The 26,501-nt window shown below is 50.5% G+C and overlaps 13 protein-coding genes across 13 annotated transcripts; 6 read left to right on the plus strand and 7 right to left on the minus strand.

Annotated features, from left to right (window-relative positions):
* Window positions 1-806: 806 nt before the first annotated feature.
* N7498_005062 (GFA family protein) lies at window positions 807-1,776 on the plus strand (the record flags this gene model as incomplete). The annotated part of the gene is made up of 2 exons (XM_058452124.1): window positions 807-869; window positions 1,039-1,776. 2 exons carry the CDS (start codon window positions 807-809, stop codon window positions 1,774-1,776), a joined length of 801 nt encoding a protein of 266 aa, XP_058308662.1.
* Window positions 1,777-2,051: 275 nt separating this feature from the next.
* On the plus strand, window positions 2,052-3,956 carry N7498_005063 (putative topoisomerase family protein TRF4; the record flags this gene model as incomplete). Its single annotated transcript, XM_058452125.1, has 3 exons — window positions 2,052-2,815; window positions 2,871-3,558; window positions 3,609-3,956. The coding sequence occupies 3 exons, from the start codon at window positions 2,052-2,054 to the stop codon at window positions 3,954-3,956; spliced, it is 1,800 nt and encodes a 599-aa protein (XP_058308663.1).
* Window positions 3,957-4,782: 826 nt separating this feature from the next.
* Window positions 4,783-6,192, minus strand: N7498_005064 (D-arabinose 1-dehydrogenase (NAD(P)(+)) ARA2; the record flags this gene model as incomplete). The annotated part of the gene is made up of 1 exon (XM_058452126.1): window positions 4,783-6,192. One exon carries the CDS (start codon window positions 6,190-6,192, stop codon window positions 4,783-4,785), a length of 1,410 nt encoding a protein of 469 aa, XP_058308664.1.
* A 778-nt stretch (window positions 6,193-6,970) lies between these two features.
* Window positions 6,971-7,456, minus strand: N7498_005065 (import motor complex subunit PAM16; the record flags this gene model as incomplete). Its single annotated transcript, XM_058452127.1, has 2 exons — window positions 6,971-7,372; window positions 7,454-7,456. 2 exons carry the CDS (start codon window positions 7,454-7,456, stop codon window positions 6,971-6,973), a joined length of 405 nt encoding a protein of 134 aa, XP_058308665.1.
* A 404-nt stretch (window positions 7,457-7,860) lies between these two features.
* On the plus strand, window positions 7,861-9,732 carry N7498_005066 (PEX28-32 family peroxisomal membrane protein; the record flags this gene model as incomplete). The annotated part of the gene is made up of 3 exons (XM_058452128.1): window positions 7,861-7,873; window positions 7,924-9,116; window positions 9,166-9,732. 3 exons carry the CDS (start codon window positions 7,861-7,863, stop codon window positions 9,730-9,732), a joined length of 1,773 nt encoding a protein of 590 aa, XP_058308666.1.
* A 157-nt stretch (window positions 9,733-9,889) lies between these two features.
* Window positions 9,890-11,832, minus strand: N7498_005067 (Zn(II)2Cys6 transcription factor; the record flags this gene model as incomplete). The annotated part of the gene is made up of 4 exons (XM_058452129.1): window positions 9,890-10,487; window positions 10,548-10,751; window positions 10,803-11,603; window positions 11,657-11,832. The coding sequence occupies 4 exons, from the start codon at window positions 11,830-11,832 to the stop codon at window positions 9,890-9,892; spliced, it is 1,779 nt and encodes a 592-aa protein (XP_058308667.1).
* A 512-nt stretch (window positions 11,833-12,344) lies between these two features.
* Window positions 12,345-14,551, plus strand: N7498_005068 (uncharacterized protein; the record flags this gene model as incomplete). The annotated part of the gene is made up of 4 exons (XM_058452130.1): window positions 12,345-12,653; window positions 12,722-13,301; window positions 13,354-14,262; window positions 14,319-14,551. 4 exons carry the CDS (start codon window positions 12,345-12,347, stop codon window positions 14,549-14,551), a joined length of 2,031 nt encoding a protein of 676 aa, XP_058308668.1.
* A 170-nt stretch (window positions 14,552-14,721) lies between these two features.
* N7498_005069 (uncharacterized protein) lies at window positions 14,722-16,119 on the minus strand (the record flags this gene model as incomplete). Its single annotated transcript, XM_058452131.1, has 5 exons — window positions 14,722-14,875; window positions 14,902-15,092; window positions 15,149-15,489; window positions 15,551-15,876; window positions 15,947-16,119. The coding sequence occupies 5 exons, from the start codon at window positions 16,117-16,119 to the stop codon at window positions 14,722-14,724; spliced, it is 1,185 nt and encodes a 394-aa protein (XP_058308669.1).
* A 408-nt stretch (window positions 16,120-16,527) lies between these two features.
* On the minus strand, window positions 16,528-18,070 carry N7498_005070 (uncharacterized protein; the record flags this gene model as incomplete). Its single annotated transcript, XM_058452132.1, has 3 exons — window positions 16,528-17,226; window positions 17,281-17,383; window positions 17,442-18,070. The coding sequence occupies 3 exons, from the start codon at window positions 18,068-18,070 to the stop codon at window positions 16,528-16,530; spliced, it is 1,431 nt and encodes a 476-aa protein (XP_058308670.1).
* A 561-nt stretch (window positions 18,071-18,631) lies between these two features.
* N7498_005071 (fungal specific transcription factor domain-containing protein) lies at window positions 18,632-20,734 on the minus strand (the record flags this gene model as incomplete). Its single annotated transcript, XM_058452133.1, has 6 exons — window positions 18,632-19,046; window positions 19,101-19,283; window positions 19,340-19,936; window positions 19,977-20,104; window positions 20,158-20,465; window positions 20,524-20,734. The coding sequence occupies 6 exons, from the start codon at window positions 20,732-20,734 to the stop codon at window positions 18,632-18,634; spliced, it is 1,842 nt and encodes a 613-aa protein (XP_058308671.1).
* A 949-nt stretch (window positions 20,735-21,683) lies between these two features.
* N7498_005072 (uncharacterized protein) lies at window positions 21,684-22,073 on the plus strand (the record flags this gene model as incomplete). The annotated part of the gene is made up of 1 exon (XM_058452134.1): window positions 21,684-22,073. The coding sequence occupies one exon, from the start codon at window positions 21,684-21,686 to the stop codon at window positions 22,071-22,073; it is 390 nt and encodes a 129-aa protein (XP_058308672.1).
* Window positions 22,074-22,192: 119 nt separating this feature from the next.
* On the minus strand, window positions 22,193-24,004 carry N7498_005073 (cytochrome P450; the record flags this gene model as incomplete). The annotated part of the gene is made up of 3 exons (XM_058452135.1): window positions 22,193-22,881; window positions 22,947-23,786; window positions 23,872-24,004. 3 exons carry the CDS (start codon window positions 24,002-24,004, stop codon window positions 22,193-22,195), a joined length of 1,662 nt encoding a protein of 553 aa, XP_058308673.1.
* Window positions 24,005-24,796: 792 nt separating this feature from the next.
* On the plus strand, window positions 24,797-26,274 carry N7498_005074 (putative cytochrome b5 reductase; the record flags this gene model as incomplete). The annotated part of the gene is made up of 2 exons (XM_058452136.1): window positions 24,797-24,881; window positions 24,938-26,274. 2 exons carry the CDS (start codon window positions 24,797-24,799, stop codon window positions 26,272-26,274), a joined length of 1,422 nt encoding a protein of 473 aa, XP_058308674.1.
* Between the last annotated feature and the right edge of the window lie 227 nt (window positions 26,275-26,501).

Consider the following 26,501-nt stretch of genomic DNA (forward strand, 5'->3'; position numbering starts at 1 on the left):
ATTGCCGCATCTCCATCAAAAGGAAAAAATCAGCCCTACTCATTCCGATACCACAACACGAAGAGTGAGTGGTTTATTTCTGGGGAAGGTGGGGGTTTCTCGGTTAGCCAACGGACCGTCACGACAGGAATAGAACCAGGGAAGAACATACGGGGCACTTGCAGCCGCCAGCGCACTGGCACGAAGGGCCGCAGCTGCAGGTGTGATCGGGACCTGTCGCCATGGTCAGTATCGGAATTTGAGGGTTGAGAAATTCGGGAATATGAGTGGTGACAACCACGCTATGACCCCGCGATTCGGGGATCCAGGCAGAGAAGCAGTGTGCAGGGAATAATGCAAAGGAGGCGGGATAGACTCACCCATTTTGATTGTAGTGGTTTTTGTTATCACAGGGATTTCTGGTTTGAAGAGTGATAGAATGACGATAGTGGGGGAAGATAAAAAGGGCTGAGCTGACTATTTATACCCCGCCCTCGTGGATTCCCGGGATACGACTCAGATGAATTTTCAGCGCGCATGTCACTTACCTTCCAGATGCAGGTGCATGTCTGTAGTGCCCCGCTTGAGCACATATTGAATGCAAGGCAACTCAAGCTTTGATTTCATGTTGTAACAGGACACGGTCTACAAAGTACTACTGGTATAGCTTACTGAGCGATATTATCGCCTTCAAGAAGCACAGAAAAAGCAAAACCTTCTCAACTACGTGTCCATGCCCTCATGTCTAGCTCGGCTACCTGTCTGTGTGGAGGCGTAGCACTGTCAGTCCAGCTAGATCCTTCGACAGATCAGACCCAACTCCAACTATGTCATTGCCACAGCTGTCGAGCGGTATCTGGGATCTTGTGCACATCATATTACCTCATCCGGTATGAGCCCTCCACATTGGAGGGACTTCAAGAGTACCGCGAGTCTTCTTACGTGAGCCGCTTCCTCTGTAAGACGTGTGGCTCCCACATCCTAGCTCGAGTGCAGCCCAGCGGACGATATCTAGTGGCATCGGGAGTGTTAGTGGCGGGCGACATACCGGCAGTACAGTCAGTCCAGCACTGGCAGGTCAAGGATACCGGTGACGGAGGACTGAGTACATATCTGCCTGGCTGGCCATCCTTGGACAGTGGCTGCAGATTGGAGGTATTCTCGGGACAGCAGAACAATACCACTGAATCTCACGCGCAAGTGGCTGAGGATGATCTATCGAAGCTGCCGAGTCAGCTACAGGCACGCTGCCATTGCGGAGGGATTGAATTCTATATCACCCCTCCAGACGCATCATCATTGCAGGCCTGGTCGCCCTTCTCTGACTTGCTGGTCCCGTACTTCTCCGGACCCGGCACTAATCCTGACGATGTCAAGTGGTGGCTGCGAGATGGTAACACTAAATATCTTGCGGGCACCTGTGCCTGCAAATCCTGCCGGCTGGGATGCGGCTTTCCTATCCAGACCTGGGCATTTATACCAAAGTCCAACATCTTCAACACAGATGGATCACCGCTAGCTTTCAAGGGTAAAACGGTGCAGCGATACAATAGCTCTCCGGGCGTGTACCGGGAGTTCTGTAAGGTTTGTGGAGCCAATGTTTTCTGGCATTGTGATGAACGGCCGGAATTAATCGACGTGAGTGTGGGATTGCTTCGGGGGAACGGTGCGCGTGTAGTGAACCTGCTGGACTGGGCTCCGGACCGTGTTAGTTTTGCTGAAATGGCAGCCCAAAAAGATCTGGTGAAACTGTTGGAAGATGGATTGGCGAAACTGTCCAGGGCCGATTGTGTATAGGTCGAACTAGCCAATCGGTGGTGTCCAAACCTTACCGCTTTCGTAGCGCGATTTTGCCGTAGTCTCTTTTTTTGCGCAGTTTGCGACTTCCTCACTCACTTCAACTTCCCAAATCAGTTCGATAAATTGGCCTTTCGGCACACGCGATCAGAACGCCTGTCAGAAACGAGGACTTGAGTGTTCTACACCCCGCATTTACTTTTCGCTGAGCCGATATCTGAGGGAGAATCGACTGTACTGTTGGTTTCTCGGAGGTACTGTGCGCGCGTTCCACCATGCCGCCGTTCGAGTTTCGAGGAAACGGTCCTCCCAGGAGGGGGCCCTCTCGAGATCAACGACGCAGGGAGTTTACATTTCGGTATCCAAAGCCAAAGACTTCTGAACGGCCTTTGCTGCAGGGCCAAAGAGAAGGGACGCCTGAGCTGTTGACAACCGAATCGACCGACAAACCTGCTCCCAAGTTCGCGTCACTTGCGGACCTGAGTGACAGTGAGGAGGCAGAGATGGACCTCTCGGAGGAGTCGGAAGACGAGGATTCACGTCCCCGTAAACGACGCGTCATCGCAAGTGAGAGCAAAGAATCTACACCTCCGCCTCTCCCTCCAGCCCCGAAATGGTCGAATCCCGATCCCTACACTTCTCTTCCTCCTCCCGATGAGAGTCAACACAAGCGCGTGGACGTTGTCAAATTGATTCGCAAAGCCAAACTTCAGAATAGCTTGGGTGATGCCAAGCTAAAAGATGCTGTCACGGATAACGACGATTTCATTTCTCTCGGTCCGACCGCCGAGATTCCACTTGAGAATCAGGCTCCAGAGAATGCGCCAAGGGGTCCAAAGAGCATGGAAAACCAGCCGCCCGCGATGCCATCGTTGAAGCGAACTCGTGATGACGAGAGCAAAGGCATTTCTTTCAAGACTGGAAAACCCAAGGCTCGCTTCATGGATGATGGGTCCATCCTCTACCAGTGGAAGGCCTTCCCTGGCCAGAACGACACTCCGTGGATGGCCAAGAGCTATCCCATGCACGCAAGTCAAAAGTGAGTATTCGTTTATTTTCCGTGTCCTATACGTTCTAGCTCACACTTCAACCAGACTGCACTGTGAAGTTCTTGATTTCTTCAACTGGGTCAAGCCCCACGATTACGAGCAGATTGTCCGTGAGGATCTCATTGGCCGCCTTGATCAAGCGTTCAAGCGGAGATACGGGAACGTTGCGGTCAAGCCATTTGGCTCATTTGCATCCGGAATGTATTTGCCCACCGCAGATATCGACCTTGTTCTTCTGTCCAAGGTGTTCATGTCGGGTGGTAGGAAACAGTTTGGCGAGAGAAAGGGTCAGATCTATGCATTTTCTGCGTATCTGAAGAGCTTGGAAATTGCAGTTCCTGGGTCCATTGAAACTATTGCTCATGCCAGAGTACCGATTCTTAAGTTCATTGACAAATTGACTGGTCTTCGTGTGGACCTGTCTTTCGACAATGACAGCGGTATCATTGCGAACCAGACCTTCCAAGAGTGGAAGCAACAATACCCCCTCATGCCTATCATCGTGTCCGTTATCAAGCAGTTCCTGCTCCTGCGTGGCCTCAACGAGGTACCAACTGGCGGTCTAGGTGGATTTTCCATCACATGTCTGGTGACAAGTCTTCTTCAGCACATGCCCTCCAGCAAGCAAGGAAACATTGGTGTGGTCTTGATGGACTTCTTTGATTTCTACGGATTTTTGATGGACTACGAACGGGTTGGTCTTCGGATGGAACCACCCGGATATTATCACAAGGTAAGATTTATTGAACTTTTAAACCGCGGACAGAAGCTCACATAGCCTAGGCTTTTGGCGATAATGATCGTTTGTCAATCATCGACCCCAACAACTCCTCGAATGATATCTCGGGTGGTACCAAGGAGATACGGTTGATCTTTAGAGCCTTCCGTGATGCATATGATAGCCTGAGTCGACGGATCCACGAGGTCGCGCAGTCCAATGAGCCCAAGAGCATTCTTCAGTCCATCATCGCGGCGAACTACGACGAGTACACCGAGCAGCGCTTCCAACTCCGCTACGTGTATGACAATTCTGAGCAGTTCGCCCAGTACCGAAGCCCTCCCGCCGAAAGACCTGCTGGGAGGTCCGGTGACAGACCTCATCTCACGCCTCACGCCCCTCGCCGTAAGTAGGCGCGAGTGAGCCCGATCTGCCCGAATGTCTCTCCATCGACAGCAGTGATGACCATGACGAGTTCCCTTGAAGCCCCAGCTTCCTTTCTTTTGATTGTTTGTTCGAGATACCCATAACGTTTGTCCGGAGGAAGCGGGAATCGAGGCGAGGAGGAAGGGATTTATCATTTGTAGCCTCGATGCAGTTGCATGGGGTCGTCTTCGTTTACTTCTTCATAATAAGAAGTGAGTTCTTCAAGCTACCTGTTCTATTCACATCTAGGTCCCGTCGTCGTCGCGATGCGCTCGATTTTGATACCGATTACAAGCCCGTTGAAAATGCACATGTCCACCTCGGCGAACTGGCCCACATTTTCGACTCGACGGCCTAGACTCTTTCTCTGTACAAGGTATATCGTTAGTGACCCAATCGAACCACCCAGCAAGCGTCTCGGCCTTGTGCACCTGGCTGGTGTTTACTGCTTCTTGCTCCTGCCCCATCCTCCTTCTCACCAAGCAAGCGCTATATGCGATTTCTTGGAGAGGAACAGGGTTGGGAACGGGTTTTGTGACCTCGGGTGCTTGCATTATATGCTGACCTTGATCAGGTACTAAACCTCAAGGATGCCACGTTGACTGACATGTCACACTTTAGAGGCCTTGAGGCATTGGCAATAGATAGATGTGCTATTATGGGAACTTGGTATGTTATTGAGGCACTAAGTAACTTGACGCTATCATGAAAATCATTATATGCTGGGTCCATGGACAAATCTATGTACGGTCCATGTTCTCTCAGAAACCACTTAACCGCCGTCTATGTTCATCCAGCGCGCATATCTCATGTCTATTCAAGCCGCTTCTCCGCATCTAGCGGTGGCGTAAGCATGACGTCTCCAGGAGAGCCAGCTGCGGGAGAAACCCGACCCTCGACTTCAATTCTCTGGAGAGCAGCAACATGCTCCTCAGGCAAAGAGTTCTTGAAGTCCGCTGGTGGACTCGCCCATACATAATCCACCCACTCGCTTCCCAGGATGTCACGGACCTCCTTCGCCAATTGCAAGATATGAGCCCGGCGCGTGTAAGACCAAGCACGGTCAGTGACGAGGCCCTCGGAGGGGGTCAGGATGTTAGGGACATTCGACGCGGAAGGGACGACACCGGTGAGGTCCTTCGGGGTTGATGGCCCGGCAGGTTGGAGCTTGCTCTCGAAGTCCGACCCATCAACATCGTCATCGTCATCATCCAAGTTTTCCAGACCGTCCAGGATACTGTGCCACACACGCAGTGTCTCGTCCAACTCATCGATATTGCTCACACCCATCACACTGACACCAATTCTCCGTCCAGTGCCCACATTTGCAACAGACAAGAATCCCGGATCTGCATCAGCGGACCTCGCCAACGGCGCACCGAGCGCTCCAACCTTAGCACCAGCGCGCAGCCAAGACTCCAAGGCAAAGCGAATAGCAACCACCTCAAGCTTCTCCCCACGCTCCGCAACACACTCCGCCGCACTCTGAATAGCACCGCGCAGCTTATCAGGCGCAGGATGGAAATCTCCCATCGACCCAATAGGCACACCATCCCTCCGAAGCAACCCCATACCCAACGGCGAAGCGTTTGGCACAACATCCACACCCGCAGCAAGAAGCCTCGGCAAAGCAAGTGAGCGCAGCCGAGTATTCTGCAGCGTAAAGTTCGCGTACGACATCACGATATCAAGCGGCTCGCCAGTCTCGCGCAGGATCATCTCCGCAAGGGAACTCAATGTGTCAACTGGGTATCCGGAGATCCCCACATAGCGCAGTATACCCTCCTCATCGCGCAGACGGCGCAGTTCCCGGACTGCAGTGAGGACTTCGGCGGGGGAGACGAATTCGACGTCGTGGCAGTATACCACGTCCAGGTAATCCGTGTGCAGGCGGCGCAGACTGCGGTGCACGCTCTGTTGTATCCAGGCTGGGGAGTAGTCGAATGAAGCGGATGCAATGCGGCCGACTTTCGTGAGGAGACGGTATGAGTCTCGTGGGAAGTTGGATTGCACAAATTCCGAGGCTAAGGCGCGGCCGAGGAGTTCTTCGGCGGGGCCGTAGTAGGGGGATGTGTCGAAGGCACGTACACCGCGGGAGAGGGCGCGCTGGACTAGTTCTGTTGTTGGGAGGGCGTAGGGGTCTGCGTTATATTGCGAGTTGAAGGTTGCCGTACCCATTATTAGCGGGGGTAGGTCCGCCGACAGCGGGGTGGAGGGCCGCATTGTGGGTGGTTTTGGCGGGGGGAGGTGGGCGAGGAGGAGGCAGGATGATTTGAGGATTGGATGACTGGATCTTTGAGGATTAATTCATTGTAAAACGTAGAGGAGTGGGACGGCGATTTTTCTTAGCCCCGGCTCCGCCGCCCGCCCCGGATCGCGCCATGCCGAGGGTCGATTACTGGTCTTCGAGACGATGAACCGATCCCGATCCCGATCTCGATCGTCTCAGCCATTTCTGTTGGGCGACTCATGATCGGTGATTCATAATCGGCAATGGCCGAGTCCCTGGTTGTTCCTGCATGGTGATTCCCAGTCGGCGGTGGCAAAAAAGTGTTTGTGCCCGGTACTTTTGTTACAAGTACGAGATCGACGTACCAAAGTACTTGAAATAAGAAAGCAAAATGAGTAGAACATTACACATGTGCAAGTATGAAGCTATTGTACATTTCCTTTGCGAGTCAGAGTGGAGAAGAGGGGGGGGGGGGGTTCGACTGTGGTGAAGAAAAGGGTCGAGATGGTATACACAAGACCCGAAGGTCTAAGGGAGAGATCGCGACCGAGATCAAACTCCCCAATGCTGGCAGATCCTCCAATCTAATAAAAGAGACAAAAACCTCTTTCCACAATAACCCAAACGCCATGCTATGCCAAATCAAGATGAGAGCGGACCCCGAAGAACTTTCCGAGGAGAAAGACGGTGCTCACGCAGAGGACGGTGGTCGAGCGCAGACGCGAGGAATGTCGAGGGCGCAGAAAAGAAGCGCAGACATTCTCAGGCGGTTCACCGGTCCTTGTAGACCTTGGGATTCCAGCCTTCTTTCAATTCCTTCTCCGTGGCGGCCTGGCGCTCCGCTGTTCGGACCTCCATCTCTATGCGCTCGCGTGCGCGCAGAATCTTGCTCTGCAGGTAGAAACTGCCGCCCTTCTGAGGATCGTTGATGTCGAAGAGTTTCTTGAATCGTTCCATAACGTGTTCGACGTTCTGCTCGCCGGCCACCGGGGGCTTGACGTTGAGGATTTTGCAGGCCTCGTCGAGGGTCAGGCCGGAGGAGGTGAAGCCTCCGCTGCCCTTCTTCTGCGCAGCATATTTGCCGGAGGCCTGGGCCTGCTTGTAGGCTTCGGCGAAAGCGCGGCCGAAGACCCGGGCTCCGGTGACGACGACTTGGGTGACAATGCGGTGAGCCTGGAGAGGGTGCGGGTTAGAATTTTCCTTATTATTTCACAGATGTGTATCATTGGCAGAAAAAGCGTTAGGATAACATACCATGTCGACGGGCTTGAGGGAGCTGGCGCGATGATCACAAGGAGGTGAAGAGAGGAAGAAGGGGAAAATTTCGGCTGCGCGCGTTTTAGCGTCGGCAGGTCGGAGAACTGGAACTATGCGCCACAGGGCGAGCTTATACTTGTTCCAAGGGAGAACAACGAATAAAGTCAATCAAATAGAACTTCTAGAAATGTGTAAAAGACCACTGTAATTATAGATGCCATAATAATTAAGATAGCTCAAAGTTCTCGGTATGTACAGTGTTGCACGGGCAGTCACATGTCCTCCGGTGCTTTGCCCCCCGCAGATCAACTTGGTACCGAACGAACTTCCCAGGCATATATTGAGAATGATCGCCCACTCAGCCAGATGAGCTGACACGCATCCCTTGACGTCACCGTAATTGGATGGCCGCGCTCGGTATGTTGGTTTCCCTTGATTAATAGAGCAGCCTGCTGATGCTACAGCAGAAGATCTTCCGTGGATAGATTCCATGGCATCCCCAATGAACTCTCAAGACAATGGCCAGTCTGACTCCCAGCCGCCGACGATTGCTCCTTTCTCCCCTTCTACCATCTCCGGCTCCGCCCTGAGCTCGCGCCAGCGCTCCAGCGTCATCGTGCATCGCAAATCGCCGCTGCTGGTAGCTACACCACCGTCCATCACCAGGGCGCTGGCCTACTCGCACCCGTTTCTCCTGCCGCTCAATAAGCTTACGGGTCTGTTGACATGGACCACGGGAGACCCGTGGCAGAGCTTCCTGCTCGTGGCTACCTTCTGGACGGTGGTGCTATACAGTGATGCCATCATCCTTTGGGCGGGTCCGATATTGGTGGTGCTCGGGTTGATTCTGGGTATGTATGGCCGGCGCTACTCGCCTCTGTCGTCGACGACATCGACGGGTGAGAAGCACCAGAGCAAAGCTGCTTCGGAGACAACCCGCCACCAGAAAAGTCTGGATGACATTGTTGAGACCTTACGCACGCTTACGACTCGGTGCAATATCCTGCTCGAACCCTTACTCGATTTGACCGATTTCCTCTCTACCCAGCGCACGGCAACGTCTGCAACGACTCGACCGGCCCTGACTGCTCTCTTTATTCGAATCCTTCTTGTTACGCCCATCTGGATCGGCCTCACCCTTCCTCCTCTTTACCTAATTACTACGCGACGCGTCATCATGACAGTCGGCACCATTGTCCTAACCTACCACTCGCGACCCGCGCGGGTCTCGCGCGTGATTCTATGGCGGTCTCGAGCAGTCCGCCGCCTTTGCGCTATGATTACGGGCCTCTCAGTCGCAGATGGGCCGAGCAGTGCACAGAATCCCCAAGCCCAGAGCCAGGGACTGAATATCTCGACACGGCGGCGTGGAGATGCCTCCGGCGTACGATTCACTTTCGTCGTGTATGAGAACCAGCGACGCTGGCTCGGAATCGGCTGGACCTACTCCCTGTTCCCGTCAGAGCGTGGCGCCTGGACCGACGAGCATCTCAACTCTGTTCCACCAAAAGACTCATTTGAATTACCTGATGTACAAACTGGCGACGCCAAATGGCGCTGGGTGGAAGGTAGCGAGTGGCGCGTTGAAGGTGCCGACCACCCTACCAAACCGGACTCGAAAACATCGACTAGCGAGGGATGGATCTACTACGATAACAAGGTATGTGTATCTGACCAGTCTTCTCGGATTTCATCGCTAATGAATGTAGTGGCATGATGGCCGCCGCGCCCAAGATGGCTGGGACCGATACACGCGCCGACGCAAGTGGTACCGCGATGCCGAGCTGGTGGAGGTACAGCCAAATGGCTCAGATCAGACCGTTTCAAACCTCACCCAAGCTCTAGAAAAGGAGAAGGAAAAGACAGAAAAAGAATCCGACCCCGACTCCATGAGCCTCTCATCCACAACGCCCCTCAAAGCCCGCAAGCGGGGCTGGTTCCGCAACAGCAACAGCAAGGACAAGGACCGTACCAGTACCGGCGGTTCCATTGACCAAGGCCGCGCAACAGGATCGAACGTCGGAGCAACTCCGGCCGGAGCCGGAAGCAGCAAAGGCACGCCTTCGCGCCCGGTCAGCATTCAGCATTCCCGCAAACCATCCCAGTATAGCATCCGCGAGGGCAGCGTGGGAACAAGTGACAGTGCCAGTCTGCGCGATAAGGATGCCTCCATGCAAGATCATCTTGATAAATGGTCCACCAGAGCGTCATCGGGCACCGAAAGAGCCGAGAGGGAATTCGGGTTGAGTGATGAAGTGAACATGGGATTAAGTTGATTGCTTGTGATTATCGCTAGCCATACCCAAGATGTAGTTTTGCTTTTGCTTCTCCAAGTCTACTATAGGCTTAAATGAAATACCCCGTTAAACAATAAAGTTACATGACTCATTTCTTCTATAATACACTATATACAAGTACAACGAAATCCAAACGCTATGCGAGAATCAACTCCCACTGCAACTCCTCCAGGATATCAACCCAGTGCGTTTTTCTCGAGGCACTGCCTCCGGCTGCTACATCTTGTGCGTTGGCATCCTGCCTCGCCCACAGAACACGAAGCACCTCCTTTGCGCGCTCGACGTTTCCGATGCCGAAGTTGAATTGCAACTTGCCCAAGGAGCGAATTATGAGATCACGGTGAGCGAAGACGTCGCTCTCACAGCCCGAGATGAAGAGGGGGAATGTAAGAGCCGAATACTCGCAGTGGTCATCGAGGGGGAAGGATTCCACGCGTGCGAGGCAGCGGTATATGGCGGTTGATTTGGGGGTTGAGATTAGAGGGGCCCATTCTGTGATGTATGGGCTGTTTTCAAAGAGGCATGCGGGGGACAATGCATCCGGATGGTTTGTTGGGGCTTTAAAATGATCGGAATTCATGCTCATGCGCTCGAGAGTGGAGTGGAGATAGACGAAGGCTGCATCGCGGAAGCACTCGGCGACGAGCTGGAGACGGGTTAGGGCCGCAGGTGTGATGCCCCGTGGAATGATATAGCGGATGGAAGTGGGAGTCCACGTTAGGAGGGAGTCGTTTCTGATAGTGATTTAGTCAATAAAGGATGGCGTTGGCTACTGGGGTAAATAGAGAACTCACATGGATGCTATGGCCAGACGCAGGGAAATGTTGTCGTCCTGCAGTGACGGTAGCTCTGCGATACGTCCACATAGTTTGAGAATCTCTTCAGTATAGCCGATATAGATATCCAGTTTTGGGGAACTGATATCGGTGTCTGTGGGGTCAGAAAACGTGATGCGCTTGCGGTTGCTGATCCGGGCCATGTTATACGCATAGACAAACCTAAGCATCCGTCAGTACTGGTCCCAAAAAAAATGTGTATATAGAACATACAATCCTCGGAGGAACTGTGCTGCATCTGGGTCCATTGAACCGAGACCACCACGAGATGCGATGAGACGCTGCATGGCGGAGAGATGCACAACCCACTGCTTGACGCTGCCGCGAACAATTTCGTACTTGCACATCAAGCCGACTGCGAGCATAGCATCATCAGGTAGTACATTGGTGGGGCATTTAGCAAGGACTGTCTGGAGCCCGCTGAGAGTCCGGCCGTAGAAGGTTGCTGCAGCATTCTGTGCACTGAACTCCTGCGAACGGTTCGCGAGATGAAGCGCCGAGACTGCACAAACAGCCTTCATCAAGAGGGGAGATGACATAGCATACGGGATGAGCAATGACCGAAGTGGGTTGTCATCACTTTCGAGATTGGCGAGAAGCTTGGAGCCATACTCAACATGATATTGTAGATAGTGAGATTCATGGCCCGAAAGATGGTTAGGATACCCGCGAGGTCGTAGGATGACTGATAATGCATTCTGTGAGGTCGATCCAGTCGTTCCATTGACGTCTTGGTCCTGGGCAGTCTCTTCCGCCTCGGTCTCAACGATCCGTTGGGGCGAAGGCGGGACAGACCAGCCCAACGAAACTGGCGATAAGCGCGCATCTTGCGATGCATCTGAATATGGAGATACCGACGGCGGGGGTGATGGTAAATGCGGAGGAGTCGAGCTGGTCAGCCGCCGCTTCGGTGCATCCGCCTGCATGAAAACCTGAGCCGAAGGGCCAAGCGGTGCCACCCAAAGATCGCCATAGCCCTCACACTTGCGGCCTTGTTTGAGGCAATTATTGCAGCTGACCCGCGGTCAGTTTCATTACAGAATGAAGGTTCTCATGGTTGCACATACTTCGGCTTAGCCTTGTCGCACCCTTTGCGACGCTTCTTACATGTCAGACAGCCGGAGCGAGTCCACGGAGTTCCCGTTTGCCGACGTCCCTTTTTTTGGACTGGACTGGCATGTGCGGGGACTTGCGGGGGCGACTGAATGGACCATCCCGTGTCGTGGAACGTAGTCAAGGTCATCGTGTTTGGCGCATCAGACTGTGTATGTCGCATCGAAAAGCGTCTTCCCCGCGATTTGATAGCAAATCCGACCACGCTATTCCGGTTTGGGGTAATCTCGCGCCCACACGTGACTGTTATCTACTCGGGGATTTCAGTATTGAAAAATGATCGGAGACATGAGCGAAGAGATATATATTGGTATTGACTAGCTACTCATAAAATGGACTCAATTGACGTGGCCTATATCACATTATCCACCCATATATCGCAACCAACATCACGGCTCTTTCATATAACATCTGTGTAAGCCAAAAAGGGCGCTCCACTTACGACGACGCTCCTTACCAGATCGGGTAAGTCCATCCATGTGGTGCAAGGCACGATAACAGATACGCGATCCTTAAAAATCGGGGTCAACTCTCTAACTTCCCCGGTCTCCAGTCTCCAATCTCCCCAGATCTGACATTCCGCCCCGTTCTTTTTTTCTTCCTTGTACTGCACCCTTCGTCTCCAAGCTCGCATATACGACGATGGTGACTGTACCACACCCATTCGATCCCATTTCCCCGGAGGAGATTAAGCTTGCCGTGCGCATTTTGGAAGCCACATTCCCCGGTGTTCCTCTCCGCTACAAGCGCATCGACATCAATGAGCCAATCAAGAAAGATGTAATTCCATACATCGAAGCTGAGCGCTTACGGCGGCCTCTGCCTCCGCCACCGGCTCGTCTTATTTACACGCTCTTCCACCGTCTTGATAGCGGCGCATTCTACAAGGCTATCCTGAATGCCAATAAGCGCTCTATTGTCTACGCGAAGGAACTTCCTCGCGAGCTGCAGGTTCGTACAATATTTCACTCAACCTTTTCCGAGAGTCATGTGTCTGACTTGAATTGCTCGCTCTATAGGGACCCATTGACACGGATGAGATCACCGAGATTGAAGAACTTTGCATGAGGCACCCCGCTGTTCTGGCCGAAATCGAGAAATTGCAGCTGCCTGCCGGAGTGACCGTCTGCAATGATCCTTGGATGTATGGCACTGACAATGACCACGAAACTCGACGGCTCTTCCAGTGCTTCATGTACCTGGTCGAAGTGGACCACCCCCAGAATAACCATTATTCTCTGCCCCTCAAATTTTCACCAGTGTTTGATGGTCTTACGCAAGAACTTGTCCGCATTGATTATCTGCCGGGTGGTGATGGCCCTGAATTCACTGAGACTCAACCCTGGAAACCCATCAAGGCAATTCAGTACGCTCATGACCTGTTGGATGAGCCCGTTCGAACGGATCTTAAGCCGTATATTGTCCAGCAGCCCGAAGGCCCGTCTTACTCGGTGGATGGTAACTCCATCTACTGGCAGAAGTGGCGTTTCAGACTCGGTTTCAACATCCGTGAAGGTCTCGTTCTATACAACATTACATATGAAAACCGTAATGTGTTTTACCGTCTGTCTGTATCGGAAATGACGGTTCCATATGGAGGTTTGTTATCCTGAGATCTACCTAATGTGAACCCTCGCTAATATTCATGAAGATCCTCGCGCGCCGTATCATCGCAAGCAAGCATTTGATGTTGGCGACACTGGCTTTGGTATGAATGCCAATCAGCTGTCTCTTGGATGTGACTGTCTTGGGCATATCAAATACTTCGATGGCTATCGGAATGATTGCAAGGGAAACCCTGTGCAGTTGAAAAACGTGATTTGCATGCACGAGCAGGATAATGGCCTTCAGCATAAGCACACCAATTATCGATCCGGTGCCGCCACTGTTGTGCGCAACCGCCAATTGGTTCTGCAAATGATTTGCACAGTTGCGAATTACGAATACATTTTTGCCTACATCTTTGATCAGGCCGGAAATGTGGAATTGGAAGTCCGCGCTACTGGCATTCTCTCGACTGTCCCATTTGACAACGAGAATGGTCAGACTGTCGCTTGGGGCACCAACGTGGGACCCGGAGTAATGGCTCCTTTCCATCAACACATGTTCTCGTTCCGCATCGACCCTGCCATCGATGGCTTCAAGAACACCGTGTACTACGAAGATAGCGTGCCCATGCCGGAAGACGACAACAACCCTTATCTTGTGGGCTACACGACCCAGTCTACCGTGATGAAGACCGCCAGCACGGCAAACACCAGCGTTGACCGTCACCGTACCTTCAAGATTCGCAACGACAACGTTAATAACCCAGTGACATACAAGCCTGTGGCTTACAAGCTCCAAGCCGTTCCTAGCCAGATGCTTCTGGTCAGCAAAAATGCACCAGGATACCGCCGTGCTGAGTTTGCTACCAAACCGATCTGGGTCACCAAATACCAGGATGATGAACTGTACGCCGCAGGCGAGTTCACCAACCAAAGCCGTCGTGCCGAGGGTGTTGAAACATGGGTGGAACGCAAGGACAACACCGAAAACGACGACGTCGTTCTCTGGCACAGTAAGTATCCGCCGTGCTCCATTATATCTCGACCTAGGACCTAACAATTATCACAGCATTTGGCCTCACCCACAATCCCCGCATCGAAGACTTCCCCGTCATGCCCATGGAGCGCGTCAGTGTCATGCTGAAGCCCGACGGCTTCTTCACCAAGAACCCTGCGCTAGACGTCCCACAGTCTTCCCAGTCCTTCAACAAGTCCACCCTCCACCCCGAGGCAGCTTCTTGCTGTGCTAAGCCATCTGCATCTGCTGGCAACAAGGCTAAGCTGTACAAGCGGATGGAGTAATCTGCAAACCCGATTTTCTTTTTGTATACCCCCTTCTGTATTTAATGCTGCATTTTTTGCATCCGAGATTGCAGATATGATGTAACGACCTTCATATTTGCTTTGATATTCTCTCGCACGTACATAGCTAGCAAAGCTCCAAATTATTGAATAAATGCCTTGGAATTCTATTATTCTTGAGCGTTGCCCAGCAAATCAAGTGCTTCCTCTGCAGTGAGGCGACTAGACGGTAAGAATCGCATCAATCCTTGAGTCGCGTGAAGTAAAGGTTCGAGTTTTGGGCCAGGCACCAACTCAGCAAACTGCCGTTCAAGCTTTGACGTTCTGTAATCTTTGAGCAAATTAGCAACAGATCTGTTTGTCTATCAGTTTGCTTGCCTTCTTCTAGCTCCAGAGTATGGCTAGACTTCATCAGCATCGATTTCCACTGAGACTCCCATTCGGCCGGCAACCTCTCCACAAAGCCAATCATTTGGAAAATGTAAACTTCATCCTCGCCAAGATACCAAAATGGCCATATCGTGAATAAGAAGTAATAAATCTACGTTCGATATCTCCGTAAGTATATTTCCTTCAGGGAAAGAGGTGTTCACGTACCATACAACCTGTGCGCCATAAGTCGACGCGATAATCAAAGCAGTCCGTGAAAATCGTCTCCGGTACCCTCAACGAACTCGCCTGGGCTAGCTTTTCAGGTTCCTTTCCTTGGAAGAAACTCTCTCCAAAATCAAGTAGCCGAATATCTTCGTCGTCCTCGTCTATCCAGTCATCCCATTCTGCTGCCTTAACTAATTGGGTCGGTAATCCATTTCCTAGAGGCGCGCCGTCGTTCCGGGTCAGCGGTTCAATTTCCGGGTATCCAAGAACATCAAAAAGCTGCTCCTCGGTTTGTGTCGACAAATGAGTGCAAGTAAATGCTATGTTCCGGCCACTAATGTCTAATAAGAAATGAGTATAATAGTACTATACCGCAGAAAAACCATAGAGGAAAGCCCTCACCTCCATGGCACATTCCGGCACTGTGAATGAACTTAACAGCTTTTAAAATTTGCGTGGACATCCGGACTATGATACCTGGGCAGAGCTCATCTTGGCTCCCACGATAGTCTGAGAGGACCTTGTCAACTGAAGGGCCAAGTAATTCAAACACAAGACATTGGTGGACCCCGTTCGGGCCTTTGTGAGTAAAGGCATCGAGCAGCTGAACAACGTAATTTGAAGAAAGCCCTTGTTGAGAATGCCTCTCTAGAAATTTCAAATTTTGCACCTCTCGCGATGCCGACGAATCTGCGGTCATGATCTTCAACGACACCCATTGATTTCGGCTAGCGTGCCATTAGCAATAAGCATAGTTGACCCGGGATAAACTAACTCCCTGTCCTTCGCAAGCCATACTGTGGAAAAGCCCCCCCCCCCCCCCCCCCCCATCCTAGTTTGTGATGTATCTTGTAACGATCGTTTGCAAAAGTATCTCCAAGGTTGACTGGGTGATATCCCCCTGGCTTGTATTTTGACAGTGACTCCTGTGTATAGAGAAGATTGCTTTGGCAGAATAGAGACAAATCCATCTTGATGCAAGGCGGACGGGAGCAGGGAGGCGCTAGGGGGGAGGTGGACGTCGCAGTCTAAAAGTCGTGATGCATCGAAGATAACTAAGCTGCTAAGTCCTGATGACTAACCCGATGGAGATCGAGGTCATCATTGGCAATGCCCTATCATATAACTCAGGACTTGGGATGTGAAACGCCGTTTTTGCGAGAAGTACACGGGTGCTTAGGGTGATGCAGTGGAAATTGAGGTGAAAAAATATGAAGCGAATTGGCGGTTGATTTTCGAATTTCCCGTTTTCGGGATCTGTATGATCGAAGATATTCCTTCCTTTCCTCTTCAGTTTAAAGAAATGAAGGTTGCCTCTTGATGTCTTATTACTATTCAAATAAAAGTATCTAGCACTCCACTAAATCAACTCTTGATGCTCATCGCTTGCAATAAAGTTCCCATAGACCCGAGCTCCCAAGCCAGTCCAAGAATACCTCATTAAGTCCCTGTCGCAAAAGTTCATCGCCCATGTAGTACTTTCTTGTTTTAGTCCATGGATGAATTCCAAATGTACTCTGAAGCGGCTTGTTCACGCGAATTGTCTCGATCGACTTCTGAAAGTCCATCCAATATGCACTTTCCGGCATCCAACCTCGCTCTTGATCTGTGGAAGATGCGAGACTCTCGAATTCTGGAAGGGATTGAACAGTTTCCCAGATCCTGAAGACATCATAGTACGCTGCTCTGCCGTATTTCTTCAGGATTTGCTCTTGGTACTCGGGAGAGATCATCTGTCGAGATGTTCGCTGCAAGTAATCAATTTGCAGGTTTATGAGGCTTTGTAATTCCTCCCGCTGGAAAGGTGAGCCTGGTTCCTTTTCAGCCTTGTTGAGATAGTAGGTAATTTCGTCCCTCAATTTTCGCAGACGGTACTGGGTCCACTCCGGGTAGAGAGAATTGAGGTCTGCGTAAGGTCGGACATTGGTAATGTAGCTGGAATCGTACACATTCGGCATTTTTGACCGGTATGAAGTGATTGTGGATATGCGTTCTTTGACTCCTTTAGCGCGAGCGGCCAGATGTTCAACTTCGCCTCCTTGGAGCATCACTGCATGGCCGATTTGGGGGCCCTCGACCTGCATGTTATTTAGTTGGGCTTGATTCAATCGACGTAATAAAGTCGCACTTACCTTTTGAGCTTTGCCATCCCCTCTCTTGATATACGTTTCTCCTCCAACCATACCCTCAGTCTCACTCAACATCAGCACACAAACATAAGGATAAGAGTCGTAGCTATCGCCAAATTAGTCCTGTAAACATCCGATATCGGCGAACCAGATAACAAACTTACTGCCACGGAATGATGGAGCTCTTATCTGTCAAGGGATCGTAAGCTCTGTCTTCGGGGCCCAAATCCAGTTTTTCAACAGACGGCTCAACCTTCAGATTACTGCACATTTCTAGGATGGTGGTCCCTTCAACTTGAATGTTTGTATGGCCAATCTCCGTGGGCATGACCACCTCCAAAGGTACACCAGATGCTTCAGACACTATCCTCATTGTTTCAGGATGCGTCCAGAAGTCCTTGATGAATCGAGAGTGTTTAACTGCATCACGAAGAACCAAAGTCCCCGGAAACGGCGAGCTTGCACATTTGTTGATAACTTCACGCTGAAATAGGGCCTTTCGATAGGCTCTCACGCCTTTCGGTGATAGCAAAGGGAATGGAGTCGTTCCAGCAACAGAAGATGCGGTTGCACTCTGCTCCAAGAGCAAATCTTGCATCGTAATCCTCCTTTCAGGTGGAACATAATTGAGATGTACCTGTCCAGTGACGACTTGAGCATGGAAGTTATCGTTGAACTTAAGGCTGCGTTGAAATCGGAACACACATACCTTGGGGTTGAACAGCTCTTCCTTGCCGGAATCCTGGGCAGGGTTCCCAGTCCATCTCCCCAGCAAGGTCAAGGGATTCTTCATGACCGCGAGATGCTGGCTAGGTAATGTTCAATCTGCTCAGGTTTGTCTCAACCTCGCCTGCGCGGAGCAAATGGATGAAACGAAAAATCCTTGTGGGGGAAGAGTCAACAGTGGAAGTTCGGCAGCTGGAACCAATCCTTGGAGGGATCCGTGCTGCAGAAGGCTATAGTTCACACCTCGTTTATACCCCTAGCACTATTCCTATCCGGGAAACTCGGTCCCGCGATGTCACACGATATCACAGGGGATCCCATATCCGCTTCTAGTCACCTACTCATTAACCTATGCCTTTCGTGTCATGATCTCCTGTACTGCATGCTGTAAAAAGGACGAATCCCTTGTACTCAATCCTCTTATTGCTGTCTTAATGATGGACACGAACGCTCCGCCATCGGAGTGAGATGGCTTGGCAGACAGTCATATCTCTTATCTCTGCCCTCATTCGATAAGCGGAAAGACTAGTATTCGTCAGTCCATTTAGTCTCGGAGATCTTGGCAAGGATCTAAAAATAAGCAGAGATATGACTGCCGTCGTGTTGATCTACACAAGTCAATTTTGTTCTAATTCTGGTTCCAGTTCTCCCAAAAACTGAAAATCGAAGCTTCGTCCATCAAAGCATTCATCATATCATCCCCATCCATACTACCGAAATCCGTGCCTTCAAACTGCGCGATCTGATCTGGGTTTTCGGGGGCCATATGGAAACTTTCCGGTCGCATATCAGTTTCGGGGACAACTGCGGGATCGGCCGTCGAGTTAGATATCGTCGTAGGGGCCGAGTATCCGGGGAAAATCTGTTCAATAGCTTTGACGAAGATGCCACGGTAGAGAGAGGCGACTGTATAGGTTTTCTGAAACTCTTCCATGACGAGCATGCACATTTCGAGCTTGTTAAGCCTGATTCGCTTGGAAAGAGAGTCGCCGGACTTGCATTGGAGCAAGTGCGTTTGCATGGCGGGAACAAGAAGGGGTGGTCTTTTTGCAATGAACGAGTTAGCTCAGGCAGTTATCAGACTCTTGGGTACTCACGTCATTGGCCCTGCAAAGTCAAGGAGCTTTTCTTGGACGAGCGCCTCCAAGATCTTATTAGTTCGAGAGGCGGCAGTGTCGGCCCTTGACCTCATCCGGTGTTGCCAAAGTTCCTTTTCGGCAGGGGTAAGATCGATGGGAAATTCTGTGCCAAAAGGACGATAAAAGGTAATAAGCAACGCCCTAAGGAACTCCATCAGCTTCCGCAGATTGACGGGAGGGTGAGAGATGGAACCCACTGGTAATGCAAATGGACGTGATTTGAGTGGAATCTCGATGCCCTGGTCAGACCCGCTTCGTATTGGTCCGGAAGGTCACACTGCAGTAACTGCTTCTCAAGAGCTTCAACTTCATGAATGGATAACCTGGGCCGAACGGTCCGGTAATTCATAGCCAGGACATTTCCCAATTGTCGACTCAATGAAATCAGCATCACCCAATATTTGGCCAATCTTCCCGTGTCACTAGGTAGGTAGGAAGTAACAATAGACACTTGCAAGCCAACTATGTCATAAAGCAGGTCCTCTGGAGAAGGAAAGGGGGTGTCACAATCATCAAGGTTAATTCGCAAAGGCCTTCCCATGGTGAGGCTAAGCCAGCGATCTCGAAAGAAACAGCTCCACCAAAGGCGACGCCAAAAGGACCTCTGCCGTTCAGTTATGGATGGGTTGGGCTTTGAAAAGTCGGGATTACGATGCAGTCCGAGAATCTGACAGAAGCTTATTGCGATGCCTGTCCAGTACCACGGTTGCCCATGTTCGTCTATCTCGGAGTGATAGAATCCCAGTAGGAGGGATGATTGCAAGAGAACAACTTTGTTCCTCTCGTTGCCATTTCTATACATGCACTATTGAAGGTTAGCACCAGTTCGTGTACCTGTCATGACCCGAATGGCCAGAAAGAGGCGAAAATGAGCTGCTTGCCTTGGCGCGAGAGTACATCTCATATTTCATTTCCCTCCTTGATCTATATCCCTCACCTTCAAAAACTTCGCTCGAGACGAACTGTCATGCTGAATTAGCGTCACTGAAAAATGAATTCCAGAGAGGGGATTTACATTAACCGCGACAAAAAATATGCTCCATAAGAGCAAAATATTGTACTGCTGAAGTTTGCCCTCTTGGTAATGAATCAGAAGATCATCTGCCTCAATGACTGGCATAATGGGGTGCACATGCAGAAGGTATGCCGCAATCAGGCCATTGCATGTCTCACTTTTCGGGAGGCTGTAGACCCCTTTCTTTTGGAGAAATTCTCGGTCGTCTTCCGATAGCTGGGTTATGTTCGCCGGGAGAAGAAAGTGCTTCGGTAATGATTGATCTGGCGAGCAAATGTTGAGCGTTGATGTGGGTCCGGTTTGGTCACCTATTGGTAAGGTAAGTCATGAAGTAAATTCAATTTATGTGAGTAACAGTATTCTGACCGGCATAGAAAGGCACTTCGCCTATCCTTCGGGGTTGACCCAGCGCTGCGGCGGCGATCTCAAGGCCGTTGCGCTCTTCATCTTCTATGTTGGTAAGCCCGGGATTGGGAGGGGTGTTTCTCGCATTGGATGTAGATTGCGCTGAATAAGCCCCGCGAGATTCAATGTGCGAAGAATCATTCATTGACCTAACAGAGGGATTCCGGCTCATGTTGATCGCATTCGAGTCAGTGGCCGCGGAAGGAGTCCCGGGACGGTGTGGTGCTGCCCGGTTAAGCTGTTTTGAACTAAGCACAATTTTAGCATCCAAGACCGGTCGCCTTTTCGGAACAGCTCACCCTTTTGCTTTCGCATCCACGATACATTGCGCGCCATCTTGGGCACACCCGGCGCAAGGTATACCGGTGACCGTCAGGCTGCACCGAACTTTTCGTTGGCGACAGGCTTGGCATGCGACTGCGGACCTATAACGGCGCGGCCGAGACGTCTTCTCAGCTGGCGGCATGATCCTCGCAAATCTATTGTCCACTACTGCAAATCCGAGGATCAGAAGAGCTGCTGTAGTTCCACTGAAGAGGTTCCTCGGAAGTGGGCGGGGCCTTCGGCAAGTTGGAATAATTTCTCCGACTTTATTCCGTTCAATCCCGAGGTTTGTATTACCACTCACTTGCAGATCCTTTATTTTGCATATCGAAATTTTAATCAAAAATAAATAAAAATTTACACTGAAAGTGACTAGCAGAGCAGGATTGAAGTTGGAACTATCCATAAGATCGTCTACTAGGTCGAAGAAAGCATACAGAGAGCCTAAATATAGACCCAAACTTTGGCCCCTATGCCCCTCATCACCCGCAAGGCTTATTTCTCTAGGGGTTTCTCACTTGACACTTTGATTACCCTCAGTCTATATCTTAGCCAAAACATCAGAAGTCACGCAGCCCATTCCTTAAGAAACTCTCGTGGACTTTGATATCAGAATGCCACCAATGATAAAGTTCTGGCTAAGTACTCTCAAAGAGGGGAAGTCGGTTGATTCACCATCCTTTCAGAATCTGATCTCAGAGATACTCGAATTCTGCTCCTCGTATACCAAATCCGAGCCAGGCGCGCCTGATGCGCATTTTTTCTATCAAGATACAAGAGATCCAGCTCGAGTCTTGATGATCACCGGCTATCCATCACTAGAGCTCAATACAGATGTCGACGCGGTCTACGCTGAGAGATTCCTCCCAAGGATGTTTGAGCAAGTCCAGCATACTTGGCTCAAGCAGCTTGATATGAACATCGCAGAAATTCCGCTCGAGGAAAGAGTAATTGTTGCTTACGGCAAGGAACCATCGAGCTGGGTCGACGGAGGTGTCGGCGGCTGGGATGTGTGGCCTGCAACACCTCAAGGACGAAAGTTTACCGCCAAAGCGCAGGGATCAGAGGAACTGGCGGTGGAAGATAAAGACTGGGTGCAAGTTGCCGGCTGGAATGGCCAAATTGATGATGGAACAGTCCCGAAAGGGGGCGAGAAACTTTTTCTTAGGAAGATTATGAGTCGATAAAGACATAATGCCCCCGAAACCATGTTTATGTCAGGCAATAAGGGATAGCCGACGCAGACAATGAAACAATGTACAATCCATTTGAGAACGACTAAGCTAAACATGGACACTAAACTTTCTCATTTCTCCGTCTTGGGGGGCCATTTGACTCGTCTCTCGGCACGAACATATAGATTGTTTGGCCTGATCAACTGGAACATCGGATCATACTCGATAGGCCCGTCTCCCTCTCGACTGAATTTGTATCGATAAATCAGCTTCGGAAGGAACACCTTGACTTCCTGGAGGGCGAAATTGAACCCAATGCACATTCGCGGGCCAGCGGCAAAAGGGATATAAGCTGCCTTGTGCCTGGATTTCACGGCATCTGTGTCCCATCTGTCAGGATCAAATCTGTTTGGATTGTCCCAAAGGGCAGGGTTATTGTGGATGTGATGCAATGCTGGAATCACAACGGCGTCCTTGGGTAACTTGTAGCCCCCTGGCAGGACCAGGTCTGTCTTGGCAGTTCGACCCGGTTGGAATGAGGGGTTGTGTCGTCGCTGTGTTTCCTTGATATACTTATCGAGGAAGTCAAGACGCTCGGTCACATCTGCTGTAATTTCGGTGGTGTCGTCAATGTCATTGTCGATTAATTCCTGGAGGAGCCTTTCCTGCATTCCTGGATAGGTGACAAGTCCATAGATCAACCACGATAGGAGGGAGCTCGTAGTGGTGAACCCAGCACCAGTTGCTACCACAAGTGCCCATACGAGGCTTGACTTTGGTAGTTTCTCGCCTTTGTTATCCGTCGCGCGAATGGCATAGTCTGAAACATGGGATGTTAGTCTTTCCATCTCTGGACTTTGAGGGCACTTCAATGGATATACTCACCAACCATGTTTGTAGCTTTCAGTGCAGCATCCTGTAAAGGCAAATCTTCAACGCCCCCTCGCGCAGCGTTTTTGATTGATTGTTCCACCAAGTCTTCCACGCGAGTCTTTGAGCGCTTCAATTTCTGAGGGTCCCCGAATGGTAACATGGCATACCAATCACCTTTGGAGGTGACCTTCTTGTTCAGAGAAAGAATTTCAGCGATCAGATGGACCATTTCATGCAGCGGAGCATCGGGAGAAGTAAAGTGTTCAAAGTCCAGTCCGAGAGTAAGCTTTCCAACTGCTTGTGACCCGAGTTTGAGCATATATTGATAGACATTCCAAGCTTCGCCTTGTTGATCAAAAGCATCGAACACCTGGAATGCATCTTCAACAGTCTTCTGCATCGTGGGAGCGTAGTGTCGAACAGCTTTAGGGCCAAGTGCAGGAGGAAGGAATTTATGGGCAACCTTCCACTCTGGTGTATCGGTATCTCCCAAGAAGACTCCAGCAGCGGGTGTTTTGAGAGCGGCAAGAGGATGTGCCTCGTTGATCTTTTTGGTGAAGAAATCGGACTCGGAGAACACAATAGCTGAAATCTCCGGATCGTTCGTTTGGTAAATAGTGCGTCCCATGGTGCTCGTCTTGATCAAAGGTCCAAGTTGCTCAAAAAGACGTTGGTGATTTCCGAGGTGGTCGGGATAAACTTCGAAGTAATTGCCAACATACGGAAGTCCGTTGGGCGCTGGTGGATCGCGCACCTCGTGTCCGTCGATGGTGATGGCCACGGGGCTCCCTGCGGCAAGTATGTCTGAGACCTCGAGTAGGAAATTGTCATCTTTGGATTGGAACCCAATGCCTATTTCACATTTAGCAAGCTGTCTCATGAAGAAGCAGACGTAAAGGGACTTGAAAGTGTCTGGAGGATAATATGTTCAGCTTACCATTGGGGCTGACAATAGCGAAGTGAGATGCAATCAAGTCTTTCACATCATCGATGGCCAGCGTGTCTTCGACATCGACATCTCTCGCAGAGGACGCGGGCTCTCCTAGAAGGTAGAATTGTTGTACAGTCATAGTGGGGAAGAAAGAGACAGTGAATGTGGTCTCGTGTACTGGATTTCCATCCTAAGAAAGTGAGCCCCCGTTCTTAAATAAAAAAACCCTTTCAGAAACAAAAACTAATGTATGGAAATCGGTATCCCGGAATCAACAAACCGGAGCTGGGTGCCACGGATACGACGGTCCGTTTCGGCTTCCCGAGGAATCACTACCTCGGGAACGAAGTACAGACGGACCAAGGAGATATTTTAAGTGGGTCTAATTGGGCGGTCGTAAATATCTGCCCGGGAGGTTTGAAAAAGACGTTTAGAAAGGTATCTTGGAAATTAGTATCGAAAGATGTCTCTAAAGACGTTCAGAAAACCTACTAGGAGGAGATTTAGAAGGACCTTGAGAATAAAGTATTGAGGCCCATTTGCAATACCTCCTTGGTTCGGCTGTAATAGTGGGGTCGTAGCCAAATAAAACTTTCCGATTGGCAGAGAACAATCAACATTACCTCGGAAAATAGATTGACAGGTTTTCCAATACTATAGATACTTAAAATAGTGCAGGCCACCCCCCTGGCATTTCTATGCGGGAAAAAGAAAAGCCCCATCTAACTCACCGGCACCGGGACGTTTTATTATAATAAATACCGTCTTTTTCACCCTGATTTGGCACGGCATCGACACTCAAAACGCTCCAGAGGTCAAATCTTTGCTCCAAACACCTCTTCTTTTTCTTCCTCCTTTATTGCCTTACGTCGTTTTGATCCTCTTGCTGAAAATAACTGCCTCTCCGCGAGAAATTTGATTGGCCACCAAAATGACATCCCTCGAAGAATACACTTCGGAAGAAGTTGCAAAGCACAAGACTAAGAATGACTTGTGGATCGTCGTGCATGGAAAAGGTAAGTACCAATATCCAGGTGGAAGCCACGACCACTCTCTAACACGGAGGTAACAGTCTACAATGTCACCGAATACGTTCGTGACCACCCCGGCGGAGCCGATGTTCTTTGCGATGTCGCAGGAACAGACGCGACGGCGGCATACGAAGATGTTGGCCACTCTGAAGATGCCGACGAGATTATGAAGACCTACTTGATAGGTACGATGAAGGGTGCTCGCGAGTTCACTCGCTCGAAGGCTGTTCGCGTGATTCCGCAAGTGCCCCCACAAGCAACGACCACCGAGACGCCCAGCACATCAATCGGCAGTATTTCAATGGCTACTGGTTTGGCCGGTGGAGCAGCGGTGCTGGTCTACCTATATACACAAGGCCATCTTCCCCTGAACAAACTCTTGTCGAAGCTGTCGAAGCTGCCGCAGCACCTGCCAGCTTGGGCACGCACGTCCTCAGTCCCAAACAAGAGTCTCGCACATGGTGGATTTTTGAATGGACTGCTCACCAGCAGTGCAGTCTTTGCGGTCGTTGGGAGTATAGTTGGCTCCAAACTCTCCAAGTTCACCCAAATCCAATCGGGCTTTACTCGATACCCTCCTCATAAAAAGATCAGGAAAATGCCGGTAGTCAACCCGCATGAGCTCAAAGGATTCCTCGAGCCCAAAGACTTCAAGGAGCTTCCACTCATCGCCAAAACACAGCTTTCACCTAGCGTGTACCGTTTCACCTTTCAACTCCCAGGTCCACGGGATGTCATTGGTCTTCCAATCGGACAACATGTGGCCATCAAAGCAACCGTCAATGGGCAATCTGTTTCCCGATCCTATACGCCGACCTCAAACAACTTGGACCTTGGTGTACTGGAGCTGGTGATCAAGTGCTATCCAGACGGTCTTCTCACTGGTCAATACCTTGCAAACTTGAACGTGGGTGACAAGGTCCTCTTCCGAGGCCCGAAGGGAGCGATGAAATACCGACGAGGTCTTTGTCGACGAATTGGTATGATTGCCGGTGGAACTGGTATTACTCCGATGTACCAGCTTATTCGTGCTATCTGTGAAGACGAGCGTGATACTACCGAGATAAGTTTGATCTATGCCAATCGTTCGGAAGAAGATATTCTTCTCCGAGAGGAGCTGGAAGCATTTGCTCGCAGGTACAAGAACTTGAAGATCTGGTACATGCTGGACGTGCCTCCAGAGAATTGGACATACGGAAAGGGCTATGTCACGGCTCAGGTGATGAGTGACAAATTGCCAAAGCCAGCAGAAGATACCAAGATTATGCTGTGTGGGCCACCGGGAATGGTCAACGCTTCCAAAAAAGCTTTGGCGAGTCTGGGATTTGAAGCCCCAAGCGCGGTTGCCAAGGTAGCGGATCAAATATTTTGCTTCTGATTCGATAGATTGCGTGCTTTTCTGTTTGTCTGTCGTTACATTTTCACTTGTCCCCTGTGTCTCAGTTGGTATTTTGTTTTCTTTTGTTGAGGATTTGCTTTTCATGGGCTGTTTAGAATATTCGCGGCATAGACTTTGATAGATTAAACAAAATAGACATGTTTGATAATTTAGAAGACGTTTAAATCCAACCTTAGCAAATTAAAGGAGTAAAATGACCATAGTAA

This window comes from Penicillium cinerascens (genome assembly GCF_028974065.1).
Source record: "Penicillium cinerascens strain IBT 15544 chromosome Unknown contig_5_segment0_segment0, whole genome shotgun sequence".
NCBI lineage: Eukaryota > Fungi > Ascomycota > Eurotiomycetes > Eurotiales > Aspergillaceae > Penicillium > Penicillium cinerascens.